Source organism: Nicotiana sylvestris, chromosome 10, assembly GCF_000393655.2.
Source record: "Nicotiana sylvestris chromosome 10, ASM39365v2, whole genome shotgun sequence".
NCBI lineage: Eukaryota > Viridiplantae > Streptophyta > Magnoliopsida > Solanales > Solanaceae > Nicotiana > Nicotiana sylvestris.
Window position 1 is genome coordinate 122,930,600 of NC_091066.1, and position 14,950 is coordinate 122,945,549.

Sequence of the window (14,950 nt, forward strand, 5' to 3'; positions counted from 1 at the left end):
CCACTATGTTAGCCAGCCAGTCCGGATATCTTATCTCTTGGATCGAACCGATATTAAGCAAGCGGGTTACCTCATCTTTGACAAATTTGTTCCTAGCTTCGGCAATAGGGCGCTTCTTTTATATTACTGGAGGTACATCGAGATCCAAGCTTAGCTTGTGCACTGCTACCTCCATCGGGACACCTGTCATATCCTCATGCGACCATGCAAAATAATCGGCATAATATTTAATAAAATTCAATAAAACCAGACCTAAGCTCTGAGTGCAGTCCCATTCCCAAATGGAACTTCCTTTCTAGGAATTCTTCGAACAATGCAACTCGCTCTAGTTCTTCCGCCGTGGAATTTGTCGTGTCCGTCTCTACTAGAACTTGGAAATATCTTGGCACCTGAAAATTTTTTGATGATTCTGTTTCGGGGCTCACTCCTTCTAGCTTGGGAGCAGGTGTCGGTTCCTGTTATTGCTATGTCGCGTGCTCCTTCCCTTTGCTACTGGAAAACGGAAATTGCATTCATCTCCCTTGCTGCTGGTTGATCACCCTTTATTTTCTTGATTCCTTCGGGAGTTGGAAACATATCAATTGGTGATATGTTAAGGGTACATCTTTCATCTCGTGTAGCCATGGCCTTTCTAAGATGATATTGTATCCCATGTCAGCATCTACTACTTCGAAGACAGTTGTTTTCTTTACTCTTTCAGCGTTCATGAGCAGCAAAATCTCCCCCCGGGTAGTTACGCCTGTGAGGTTGAAACCCACGAGGAGCTTTATGGTCGGAATAATGGTTCTGGTGAGTTTAACGTGCTCCAATACTCTCCATTGTATGATATTAGCCGAACTTCCTAGATCCACCAAAACACGTTTAATTTTAAAGTCTAACACATTTAAAGAAATTACTAGTGTATCATTGTGCGGTAACAACAATTTGTCTGCATCCTCCTCCGTGAAAGTGATATCATTTTTGCGGAGTCTTTTACTATGAGTTATTGAAACTTTCGTCGTCTTTGGTGTCGAAAAGGAGACCCTATTAATCGTATTCCCCCCAAAGATCATATTGATCATTTGGCGTAGGGGTTCTTCTCATGCTTTTGAGGGTTCCGCGTTGTCTCTATTACGACCATAATTGTTCTTAGCTCGGTTAGTTAAGAATTCTCTAAGGTGACCATTCTTCAACAGTGTTGCCACTTCTTCCCGGAGGTGTCGGCAGTCCCCTTTCCGGTGGCCATTTGTCCCATGGTATTCACACCATAGGTTAGGATCCCTCTGACTGGAATTGGATCTCATTGGTCTTAGGAACCGTGCCTCTGATGTTTCTCATGGCTAACACCAATCCCACCGTACTGGCGTTGAAGTTGTATTCCAATAACTTGTGATAAGAAGAATCTCGAGACCCTGATGTTTCTTTATCCTGTAACGACCTATTGTTCCACCCACGATCGGACCTTCTGTCAATGGCAAACTCTTCTGATGTTTGGGGGGCCCTACCACAGCCTTCGATTCATTCGTATGGCAAAAATCGACCCCTCGAAGTCCATCTATCCTCGTCATAGTCATCTTTTGATTTTTCCTTATTATTTTCCCCTCCTTTGGCCGACGATGGAAAGCCAACTTGACCATCTTCGATTCTTATCGTTGACTTGTACCGGTTGTATACATCTACCCAAGTCATTGCCTGAAACTCAAACAAGCTTTCGTTCAAATTCCGGGAAGCATTTGAACTTCTCGAATTCAGTCCCTTAGTGAATGTTTCAGCCGCCCATTCATCCAGGACAGCCGGGAGCAACATTCTTTTGTTCTGGAAACGGGTAACAAATTCTCGTAGCAACTCAGACTCTCCCAGCGCAATCCTGAATATATCAGCCTTTCGGGCTTGAACTTTTTCGGCCTCGGCATAGGCCTTGATGAAAGAATCCGCGAGTATCTCAAAGGAATCTATGGAATGCTCGGGTAATAATGAATACCACATCAGAGCTCCTCTCATAAGAGTTTCTCCGAATTTCTTTAGTAACACAAATTCAATTTCGAGAGGTGTTAAATCATTTTCTTTTACTGCCATCATGTAAGTGGTAATATGCTCCTAAGGATCTGAAGTTCCGTCATATTTTGGCCCTTCAGCCATTTTGAACCATTTCGTGATTAACTCTAGTGCTGCACTCGGCTTGTACGTCAATTGAGTATACTTTTTGAATCCGGGCCCTTCATTACTGGTGGCGCACCCGGGATTTGGTCCATGCGGGCGTTTACTTCCCTTATAAACCATAAAAGTTCGCTCTTGAAAGGATCGTTCTCATTATTGAGACCGGATCTGCTCCTCCCAGCTCTGTCGGAGCCAAGTTCACCCCTGGGAGTGTTGTTGTCAACCCTCTGCGTTGTTTTATTTGTGGGGACATCGGGATGAGTTGGATCTCGTCTGTTTACATTATTAGAAGCACCCGATAATGCTTTCTTCAACTCTGTCATAACATTATCCTGCCGCGTGAGATGGCCTAGGATGATCACATGTTGCTCTTTTAAGACCCTTACCGCGTCGACGACATGTTCCTCATCAGCATCAACGGGAGTTGCCTCCCGAACTTGTCGAGGATACTGCCTGTATATGTACCGGTGTGGTGTCATTCTCCTCATTACGAGTATCACTAATTGAATCTTCAAAGTGAGGTTGATCTCCTCGAATCTCAGGGTTGTGCATGTTGTTAACAATGTTATCTGCCATTTCTTATAGTTTTTCTTTTCTAAGACAAAATAATCAAAGCACGTTATTAAAAAAGACAAGGATCAATTTAATTACACGACTGTCTAGGCCCCACGGTTGGTGCCAAACTGTTTATCCGTAAAACTGTACAGTTGAATTTATACATGGTTTCTAAATAAGTGAACTAATTTAATCCTGAACTAATAAAATAATTGGAGAATTGTACAATACTTAGTCTCAGAATATAGATGAAATGGCAGAAATGACAATTCCGGGAACAAGATTTCTGGACACAGCAATGATGAAATCAAAAGTAAGAAGGTAAAATTATATTAAGTTTTGTATAGAATGTAGTGTAGGTTAGCCAGAAACTCGTGTCCTTTACAATGATAATTGGGCTCACTATTTATACTTGTGTCTAGGGAAGGAGGTCCCAGGATCGTGCCCCCCTATAATGTCAATTATGAGGGTCATTGATAAAGATATAACGGTAAACACAAATGCCAAATTTTCTGTAACGAGATATCGTCTTTAATGCTGCAAAATATTCTTTATTAAATGCTACCGGGTGCAAAGCATTTAATATATCTTTATGAGCCTCATCCCTTCCGGCGACAAGCGGAATAGCTATATTCGATCTTCGACCATCCCTATCATGGTTCCATGTATTTTTCCTTTAGATAACTACGTGTCATAACATATTTTACCCTATACATATATATAGTGAAGTCTTCTTATCAAGTAAATCTCCTTTTAGCAAACTTAAAGCGCAGACTGTTCATCACACTGATTGGTATTAACCTTGATATTGTATGGTTTTGTATTTATTTTTTTTGTGTGTGTATGTGTGTCTTTGGTGTGTGTATCCTGACACTATATTACGAGGCTTCATTAATTCTAAGATGTGATTAAAAATTAATAGAAAATAAACATCAATTTGATATAGCAATTAAATCGTTACTGGCCATAATACATAAACATGAAGTAAAATACTTAACCCTGACAGGTTTTCCTTTATAAACACAACTGCAAGAATAAATTTAAGATAAGATAATTGAAAAGGCATATGTTAACATGAAAATGGAGGTCTATGCAATAACTAGGAAAGTAACTTTGACTATTCCAGATGTTTCTTGACCCACCCATCGTCTGTTTCAGCAACCAATGAGCTACAACTTCATGCCACCAAAAGGAAAAACCAATCAACATGAAGATTAGAATTTTCCCAATGTTATGCTTTCTTTAGACAAATTGTTGAGGGATGCAGAAATTAAGGTTAAAGGTGCAGCAATTATTCCTCCTTTTACAAGTCAATGGCATGTTTTATTCATCAAAATATACATAATTACATATTAATAAATTTAGTTCCAAACACTAATAATAGGAGTTGAAGACTAAAGTCGTAGAAATATTAGAGCTTAGCAAGCCAAAATACTGTATGCTCCATTTACTTTATTTTGGTGTGGGAGACTTCTTTCAATCTTTTGATAAAAAGGTTCTTTCCATATAAGAGCAAAAAAGAAATCGAAACACAACTTTTTAGGTCACCGAATTTAGAACGTGGCTTAACGATAGTCGTGTTTTGTGCATTTGAATTAGTAAGATAATTAGTAAATAATGTTAGCCAAAATCAACAAAAGTTTCTTTGTTTGAAGGTATCCTTTGATAATGACTCTTCCATAATTCGAAGACTGCCACGAGAGTTTTGACTTAATGATTCAACTTTAAAGGGTGACAATCACTTCCTTTTCTCTTAATGCTTCTCCATTGTTGTGGGGATTTGACCTTTTTGCTTTACCAATCGGTTTTTATATTGAAGTCACTAGTTTGGCCAGGAGAGTATGTTATTTTATTTTTTTGCAAAATTAATTCAAATAGCCGTTCATGCAACTGTTAAACTTAAAATAGTTAGTAGATAAAAATAATTGTGTATAATTAGTGTATAAACTATGCATACCGGCTATAAAAAATAAACAGTCAATTCGATCGGTTGTTTGCGTAAAAATCCCTTTTTGTTTTCTAATTCAGCATGCTAATAACATTGTTGATTTTCTCAACAGTAACGTGATGTGGCTTACTTCTTTATTTGGATTATCATATTGGGAAAAGGAGAATTAAGATTCTGGAGAAACTAGTTCAACGTCTGTAGACTTTTCCAGTGAAACTAAATATAATCTATCAAATAGTACTACTAAATTAATATACCTTGTGTAAGCGTGTAACTATTACGAAACCACTTAGTTTTATTTATTTTTATTTTTTTTGCTAAAACCAGGCATGTGTTATTTTATTGAAAGCGTAAAAGAGAACATTACAAGGAGGGAACTGAACGTGCAGTTGCAGTCCCATTGAGTCCGAAAGTAAGTGCGATAAAATAAAAGGTGGGATTGTCAAAAAATATAACACCATGAGGATGGGTTATATGCATGTCCTTTCCAAAACGAGCCAGAGCATCCACTACTTCATTCCCTCTCTGAATGTGTGCTGGACGTCTGGCATATGCAGCTCACATAGCATCAATCTGCAAGCAGTAAAAATATGTGAGTACTTATGATTATCCGACGGTAAGAGAGCGATAAATACCTGGGAGTCTATATATCTCCACAGTGAGTGGTGTGAGTGTTCGAGTGGTAGCGAAGCGTAAGCCATAATAAAGAACAAGCAATTCAGCGTGCAACGTTAGAAATATATAGTTGTTTACTGTAGCCGCCCGCCCAATGGCCACTAACTTTATATATTTTGGTTTCGCAACACATCCAGTCATGTAATTAAAGACATCAGTAATTCTTTTCTTTTTTTTCTTTTTTTGAACTATGCAAAGACTAAAGACATAATTTCTTTACATGCTATATATCTCACATTCAGATTTATATGATATCTTGGAAGCTATTTGTGGAATCTTTTAAAGCAATTTTTTCTACGGTCCAAAGTAGGCATTTGACTTCCATTTATGAAACACTTTCTATAAATAATGAACCCAAGCCAATGCACTAGAAAAATATAAGGAACTCCAACAACCATCTGAGTCTCGAGAGTTCTTTCCTTCTTCCGTATATTTCAAACTGTAAGGAACTCCACCCCAAAAAATATATCTTCTAATAATCTTGTTTAGAAACGAATCCAAGAGTTAAAGTCAACACGATTTAGGGTACGTATGATGCTTTCTTTATGCAATATATATACACAACAGCATCTAGCAGGGTGTAGTTAGATTTGTCCCTTACTTTTTTTAAGTTATGCTAATAAATATAATCTTTATCACTTCTTTGCTTTTGTAGAATTCTTTTTTCCCCTTTTCTGCAGCGTATAAACTTTTCCTACCTTTTGCAGTAGATATGAAGAAGGCCTCTGCTCTTGTATTGTATTTCTTTTAGCAAGACATGAAGTAACACAACATTCAGGTACGTAACTTGGACATGCATGCATTATTTTTCTCTTCTGATCAAAACCATTTCATGCATCCAAATACGTGCCTTACTTCTTACGCAGTATCTATTTCGATGAATTGGCTGCATCTCCAAAAACCCTGCAGACCATATAGTTTGACGTTTGACGAATATGTAGAAGGATTTTTCTAGAATGTGGAAGATAGGTTCCACGAGCCTTGGCCACCTTGGGATCAATAGAAATGAAAACGATAAAAAAAACTCCCTCTGTTCAAATTTATATACTATGAGAGTGTTTAAGTGGGCACGGAGTATTAAAATTGTTTCTACGCATTTTCTTTTGTTTTAATTCGTGGTCGTGACCTTCTCAAAACTCAGAATAAGTCTCCAAAAGTTCAGGTTTTTATTGTTGCAAGATTTTAGGAATATTCTCTTCGCCCAAATATTGTACATATTGCTACCAATGCTTTGAGGAATTCTAAATCACGTACCTTCTTGCACTTTATTTCAATGGTACCAAAAAAACAAAAGGTCTTCTCCTTCAAATGTGTAAAGCTATGTGTTGAGTTAGTTGATAAACTCATTTAAAATTTCTTACAAAGCCCATAAGAAATGGGGTATGTGATAGGTTCTCTAAGTGTGTACATAGGTCGGGTTGGTTCGGATTTTACAATTATCAAACCAACTCAATTGTGTCGGATTATTAAATCTAAAGACCAAACCAAACCAATAAAACTCGGGTTTTTCACTCTCGGGTTTTCTCGAATTTTCTCGGGTTATTCGGGGTTTTTTTCCGGTAAAATTTTCGTATAACAAAACATATAAATTATGCTCAAAATATTTCTTTAGTCCTAGTAAGATACAACTATATAAAGTATTTTCCAAGAAAATAATACAAAATATGAGATGTGTCATGGCATTATCCTAAAATATTCAACAATAAAGACAATAAAATTATGTAATATAAATATTGCTAATTAAAAAGCTATCATAAAAATAAACATGGTCTAAGAGTACTAATTAAGTCATGCTAAAATAAGTAGACTAATAATGGAGTATTAAATACATGACTAAACGCTAAAGAAAAAATAAAAATAGGTTATGCATTTTTATCTAAATTATTGCAAAATAAAAAATAGATATTCAATACATTTCCGTTCGTAGTATTGAATTAAATGTCTTTTGTTAGCATTAGTATTGATTTTATTTTGGTTTGGGCTTTTGTTAGCACTATTTAATTTACTAATGTTAATGGGTATAAAGCTTATTGGAACATTCAAAAGTTCTAAGTCCAACCTTGAAATACTACAACAACAACAACAACTCAGTGTAATCCCACTAGTGGGGTCTGTGGAGGGTAGTGTGTATGCAGACCTTACCCCAACCTTGAAATAATACCTCAAAAAATAAAATTATGAAATCTTTTAAGAAATATTTATAAATTATATCACAATAAGTATATTTATATATTAAATATATCTATATATGTAATGTCGGGTTGGTTTGATTTCGGATTGACTCTCCTTAGTTAAAACCAAATGAAACCAATTATGGTTGGGTTTTTTTTCCAACACCAAACCAAATCAAACAAACCCATTGTCGGATTTTTTTTCTCGGTTTGACTCGAATTATCGGGATTGGTGCGATTTGTGGGTTTCCTTTGTACACCCCTAACGATAATGAATTGATATTTTGGTATGTCACATACTCAGAGCCATAGGAATCAGTCAATAAGGCATAATCCCGTAGGTTAGGTGTAATTCATCTTGTTTAGGCATGATAGTATATTAGTACACCGACAAAAGTCACCTAAAAGAGAATAAATTTAAATTATAAAAATGCTTAATATATGCAACAGAAAATAATCAAAACGGTCCTGATCTGATATAGGCTGCTTATGTTCTAGGTCCTTTTTAGCAATTTTAAACTGAAAATCAAATCAATATTTCAATAATTCCTTCAAACTTAGCTATCAATTGTTACACCATACCCTTAAAAATAAACCACTAATAGATGTAATATCATTTCACAACGGAAAATCTTTGTACGTGCTACTATAAAAAAAAGTTATGCCTTTCTCCAAAAAGAAATTAAGTGAGAGGAAAGAAAACTTCTGTCACAGTTTCCACTGAGAATAAGCTATTCACAAAGTTTGCACGTTGCACCTATGGAGTAATAAAATGTGCTAACTTTTTACTATCGAATTGCTCATGATGTACCTATCAAAAAAATGTGACAGTTTTTCTATCTTAAGTTACTACTACTATTTTTATAATCTTGTGAAATCAATCTGAAATCTAACTAGATCAACTGTTTAAGATTAAATTATAACATCTAAAACGAGAAAAAATGAGTAATAGTATCAACTAAGCGGGTCAGTGAAATAAATAAAGGATAAAGGGGTAAAGAACTTGGTAAGAAGGATTTACGCCCAAATATTGTTAAAAGGAAAACTTGGACTAACTTCGGAAGTCTCAGCTAGCGTTTGATCATAAATTTCCAAAAAAAATTTAAAAAACTTGATTTGGGTGAAGTTTGGTTTGAAGATGAAAATCTGTTTGGACATCATTTTTCAAACAAATTTCACTTTTCTTTTTTTTTTTTTTTGAAAAACATGAAACGTGAATTATACTTATAAGTTCTATAAACTATCAAAAATACCCAACGATACCGAACAAATAAACTTGCTAATCCTGTATATGCAGAACCTTCATCGATGTCATTTATTATCATTATCACAAACCATATTCCTGAACAGAGATAAGTTTGATACAAAATCATCATTTTTATAATGAACTACATAATACACTATCATAAAATCATAAACTGATATTTTAATATTAACTACTAACAACACAATCACTACCTACTACAATTTGTCAAATAGCAATAATATTTTAAGATCCATCAGTCCAAAAAAATGATAGTAACTAGCTTGTGGATTAGTTGGGACACAATAGATGGTGCGTTTTTTTTATAATATACAAAAGTTTGGGGTAAATTTTGAAATTGTTAAAGAAATTCAAAGATAATATTTTGGGCCAAAAACAAGTATAGAGCTAGTTTTGGTATTTTGGAAATTTTATTTTCAAAATCTATGAAAATATGGATAAAACCGATAAACAAACAAGTTTTGCCAAAAATAATTTGAAAAAAAAAAACTCGCAAAATCTATGGACGAGCTGGGGCTAAATTAGTTTCTACCTAAACTCAGTCCGAGGCGACCAAGTTTCATAGTAATAACGTCTCAACAGGTGGAGTTATTATCCTATATGCATTTCACACAGAAAAGTTTCCGCTAGGCAGTTTATTTGCACAGTTTTTAAAAAAATTATGCATTCACCAACTAAGGATTTTTTGCATTAAAATCGCTATTATTGAAAACTTTAAGAAGTGAGTCTTAAATTTTACATATGAAGAGTTAGTTTAAATTAAGTGGATTACCAAAACTTTTTATGTAGTGGCAACGATGTATTGTAGCTCATATATGACTGAACTAGGCATTGAGCGAGAAATGTATAAATCACCATTGAAGGTTTTTGAGAAAAGTCTGAAAGTGACAAATTAAGTGTTACATTTATTGTTAGTTTGAAAAATTGACGGTTGTGGTTTATTCTTTATGATATTTGAAACGTATATTTCAAGTTTGAGCTCATTTAAAATAAATTTTGGATGTTGAATCGTGTACTGAATTATTGAAATTTGAATAACAAATTGTTTTTAGGAATAAATTAGTTCACATGAACTTCAAGGGGTAAATTTTACAAATGGTCATATAACTATGATATTTTTTCACTAAAGTCATATAACTTTGTTTTCTCACACAAAAGTCATAAACTTTCACTACTTTACTCAAAAAGTCTTAGTTAACCGGCAAAGACAGTTCTCCGATAATTTTTTGGTATTCTACCTTTTTTTTATTTTTTAAATTCAATCTAATAAATAAAAATCAAAAAGTTTAGAAGTATATTTACTACTAGGTTTAGAAGTATATTTCGCTATTCATAAAATTTAATTCATAAATACTTCAGTAAGAACTTCACTGATAATTTATATTTTTAGCTAGAAAATTTGATTCAATAAAAGTATTTCTATCATATTTTTCGAACAAATAATATTTATTATTAGGTTTAAAAATAATAGTTATGTATTTGCAAAAATATTCTTAGCAACCTCCACTTCCAACCAAGAGGTTGTGAGTTCGAGTCTCCCCAAGAGCAAGGTGGGGAAGTTCTTGGAGGGAAGGATGCCGAGGGTCTATTTGGAAACAGCCTCTCTACCCCAGGGTAGGGGTAAGGTCTGTGTACATACTACCTTCCCCAGACCCCATTAAGTAGGATTATACTGGGTTGTTGTTGTTGTTGTTGCAATAAGGATTCTAAGTGTTTGTTTGTTTGTTTTTGCTTTGTAAAAGTAAAAAATATAAATTTCTAAAATTTATCATTGTTAATTTATTTATTTAACTCAATGAAGGAAGAAACTTCCATATAAAAATCTTTAAGAAAAGGATTTACCTGCCACTTACTTTAATAACAAGGATCATTTTATTGTAATTTACACAATTCCAATAAGAAAAGGATTTACGTAATTAATATTTTTCTCAATTAAATTATATTTGGAATTTTTACTTAGTTTAAACAATAAAAGATTTATAGACAAAATGTTAAGTGACTTCAAAAGCCTAAATGTTATGAAACTGATTAAATTTATAATTTTTTCTAATATAAAATTTATATTTAAAAGATAAAAGGAAGATCAATATTTCGCATAAGGGCTCGAATGTGATATGTACAAAGTATTTACCTGCCATTTACTTTAATTATAGTTTTAATGAATGTCTACTTTCATGGTGACTCTTATTTTATTTCTAAGTATCCCATGGATTCAAAAGATGTCTGTGTGATTTTTTAAATAACTCCTAAAAAGGTTTGTTGGATTGTAACGAAAAAGAAACAAAACAAACAAACACTTAGAATCTTATTGCAAATAAATAACTATTATTTTTAAACCTAATAATAAATATTATTTGTTCGAAAAATATGATAGAAACACTTTTATTGAATCAAATTTTTTAGCTAAAAATATAAATTATCAGTGAAGTTCTTATTGAAGTATTTACGAATTAAATTTATGAATAGCGAAATATACTTCTAAACCTAGTAGTAAATATACTTCTAAATTTTATGATTTTTATTTATTAGATTGAAATTAAAAAATAAAAATGTACTTTTCAGTACTTTTTGAGAAAAACAGTTTGTGTTTGGTTAATCAATATGAAAAGCACTTTTAAATAATAATTTGTATTTGGCCAAGCTTTTCAAAAAGTACTTTTAAGTCAATTACGAATAAGGGGAAGAGATTTGCTTAATAGTTAATATCATATAAGTAGATAGGTGAAAGAAAAATTTCTATTGATCCCCGCTAGACAAAGATACTTACAAGTGTTGTTTACAAGTTCACAATCTAACTCTAGCTAGCTCTATGACAAAATCACTATAACAATTTGCTAACCTTCCTCCCAGAGCATCCTCGCTAGGTAGGCCTGCCCAGTTAGAAGCTGCTCCTAAACTTTTGACCTGACTTTGCTGTATGTCCTATCTATACAATTGCCCAATCCAGTCTAGTTCTTTCCTATTCTTCCTGTTACATTTTATCAGTTGCATCCTATATTTGCTATCCTCTTTTATGTTCTTCCAAATCATTGTTGGCCATGGAACTATGTAGTTCCATAGTGCTTCATTACTTGCTCTCCAAATCCCATACATTACAGCTATGATGACTGAAGTCACGAACCCTCGGTAAATTCTCCCTTTAACTCTTCTTCCCATTTTCCTCCATATGTTCTACATGTCTATTTGCTTCAGCTCTATTCCCAGCAAAGATCCTCTATGCACGTTTTTGAGAATTGACATTCAAAGTATAAATACTGAATTGTTTCATCCTGCGTTTCACATAGCAGACATGTTCTCTCCTGGCTTATTCCCATTATGTGTAGTATGTCTCTTGTGAGTATCCTCTGCCTCATAATCGACCAACCAATAAAGCAGTGTTTTGGAACATTTAGTCTATTCCATATCCATCTTGCATATGGCCACTTAGCTATTGCTCCTCTTCTCCATTGGTATCCTTCCTTCACTATGTAAGCATTTGCCAGCCCTTTCATCCTTTTTGTTCAAAACCTATAGCAAAGATTATTTTAATGTCATATATTTTCTTCCGATATCATGCACAATCCTGTGGTGGTTTGTATTGCCACAAATCCTTGATATGGTCTACCCATTTAATCCATAATGAATCACTCTTTTTCTCAATGTTCCACACGTATTTTGTTAATGCTGCTTATTCCACACCAAGCAGTCTTGTATGCCTAAGCCTCCTTCTCTTTTAGTTTGACAAACCAGGTCCCATGCTAACAATGGGACGTTGTTAGTGACACTTTTCCCATCCCATAAGTTGTTTCTATATATAGCTACAATATCCTTCATGATCCTTTTTGGTAGCAAGAAAATTGAAGCCTAGTAGGAATGTAAATGTACCAGCACTGCATTCACCAGTTGGATTCTTCCTACATATAATAAGTTCCTAGATTCCTAACCTTTTATCTTCACCAAGACCTTATCTATTAACATTTCACAGTCCGTTGCACTTAGCTTCTTGGAAGATATAGGCACCCCTAGATATTTGAATGGTAGCTTGCCTCTTTTATATCTTGTTATCTCAAATATGTCTTCTATTTCCCTTCCATTCATGTTAGCACAGAATATATTTGATCTGTTTGCATTGACAGTCATTCTTGATGCTTGTGAGAAGGATTTCGGTCCCCTCAACATTAGCATTGCTGAAGGATACTCCTCTACAGAGCAACATCATGTCATCAGCAAAACATAGATGTGTCAGCTTCAATCCTTTGCATTTTGTATGGAAAGCAAATTCAATCCTCTCTTTCCCTGTATTTTGCCATAGCACCCTCCATTTAAGTTGATGTTGTAACTAGTTGAAGTCATACATGTCATGATCCATCGTATGAAGATCCCAGGGAAGTTTAATGCATGTAACATTTCCTCCAAAAACTTCCACTCAATAGAATCATATGCCATTTTCAAATCCACCTTGATCAAGCAGCTTTTAGTGGTCTGTTTCCTATTTTATCGTCTGACCAGGTCTTGAAAAATCATAATATTCTGCACTATTGTTCTTCCAGCCACAAAGGCACTTCGATTTGGTTATATAATATCTGGAAACACCTACTTCAATCGATTACACAGCATCTTTGAGATAATTTTATATACCACATTATAATATGTTATAGGTCTGTAGTCTCCTACTGTTTCAGCATGGGTGGATTTTGGTATGAGTGTGCGAACTGTGTTGTTGAGTGCTTTAAGCATTTTCCCAGCTTGAAAGAATTTCAGCACAGTTGCAGTGACATCCTCACCTATAATGGTCCAGCTATCTTTGAAAAATTGTTTGACATAGCCATCAGGGCCTGGTGCCTTTGCCACTTCTATGTCCCATAATGGTTCTTTTAAAATGCACTAACCAGTTGAACTCTTTGTTCCTCTGAAACTATTTGACTCTCTTTGACTACATGACTTTTCACATGATCTCTGCACTGTTGATCAGTTCCCAATAGGCTTGTATAGAATTCGATGAAAGCTTCAGCTATTGCCTCTATTGAATGCACTGTTTCCCCTTGCATATTCTGAATTGTAAAGATCCTACTAGCTGCCCTCTTAGCTTTGATAACAAAGCGAAAATATTTTATGTCCATATCACCATACTTGAGCCATTGCTCTTTACTCTTCTGTTGCATGTATTCTATTTTTTCTTTCTTCCAATAGATGCATTGATGTGTCAAGTCTTTCTCCTCTTTGATTAAAAATTCATTCCTAGGATCCTTTTGAATCTTCTCTTGACACTCTACAAGTTTCTTCATGCTTTCCTCCTCCTGTTTTTCCACTTCTGCAAACTTCTCTTTGTTGAGCTTTAAAAGAACCTTTTTAAGTCTGTTCAATTTTCCCACTATTTTGAACATAACTCTTTCCTTGAAAGATTTATCCATGTTCCATATGTTGTAGTATTTTAAAATCCTCATCCTAGATGGGCTAGTTCCTTCCCATCTGATAACTGCTGGACTATGATCATATAATCCTGCATGCATGTAATAAACTTCAGATGCTGGCAACCTGTTTACCCAGTCTACATTGATGAACACCCTGTCAATCCTGCTCAAAACTCCATCTTGTCTATCCTGTTTATTGCTCCATGTATAAAAGCAACCAGATGATTTCAGTTCCTTTAGTCCACTTTGTTCAACACATTCCCTAAAGTCTTTTATCACAGAACAACTAACCTTACTTCCCACTCTATCCTCTTCATTGAGTATAGAGTTGAAGTCACTCATGATTGCCCATGCCCCTACCATTTGATTAGTAATATTCCTTATGTCCCTCCACAGTTGAGTCCTTAATGCTTGATCATTGAATTCATATACCATAGTCACATTAAACACCTTTCATGTACTGATATGAGTGATCTCACTGTGTATTAACTGCTCTGTAACTAGTCCCACTTGTATAGTATAACTTTGTGGCTGTCATAGTAACCATATCCTATCTGTTTGATGTTCATAGTGGTTTGTAGTATATGACCACCCTGTACAAAGATTAAGAGAAGGTTAATTTGCCTTAGCTCTCTTAATCTTTGTTTCCAAGAGCCCAAACGGTTCAACTTGTTGTCTTTGCAGAAAGAGGTCCATTTCCTTCTATTTGGCTGTCCTGTTTAGACCCCTGGTGTTCCAAAATCCTATGTTATCCATTAGGGAGGTGGGGGTTAGGTCCCCCATTCTTTCCTGATTTATTACCATCCCCTTG

At 34.7% G+C, this 14,950-nt stretch overlaps 2 protein-coding genes across 2 annotated transcripts; both read right to left on the minus strand.

The window, feature by feature from the left end:
* Positions 1-1,497: 1,497 nt before the first annotated feature.
* LOC104212203 (uncharacterized) lies at positions 1,498-2,055 on the minus strand. The gene has a single exon (XM_009761420.1). The coding sequence runs from the start codon at positions 2,053-2,055 to the stop codon at positions 1,498-1,500; it is 558 nt and encodes a 185-aa protein (XP_009759722.1).
* An 11,547-nt stretch (positions 2,056-13,602) lies between these two features.
* On the minus strand, positions 13,603-14,574 carry LOC138879896 (uncharacterized). The gene has a single exon (XM_070159540.1). It carries the CDS (start codon positions 14,572-14,574, stop codon positions 13,603-13,605), a length of 972 nt encoding a protein of 323 aa, XP_070015641.1.
* Between the last annotated feature and the right edge of the window lie 376 nt (positions 14,575-14,950).

Bases quoted from the DNA above. Each gene is read 5' to 3' on its own strand.
- LOC104212203 (XM_009761420.1), bottom strand. From the start codon at position 2,055: ATGGCAGTAAAAGAAAATGATTTAACACCTCTCGAAATTGAATTTGTG.
- LOC138879896 (XM_070159540.1), bottom strand. From the start codon at position 14,574: ATGGTATATGAATTCAATGATCAAGCATTAAGGACTCAACTGTGGAGG.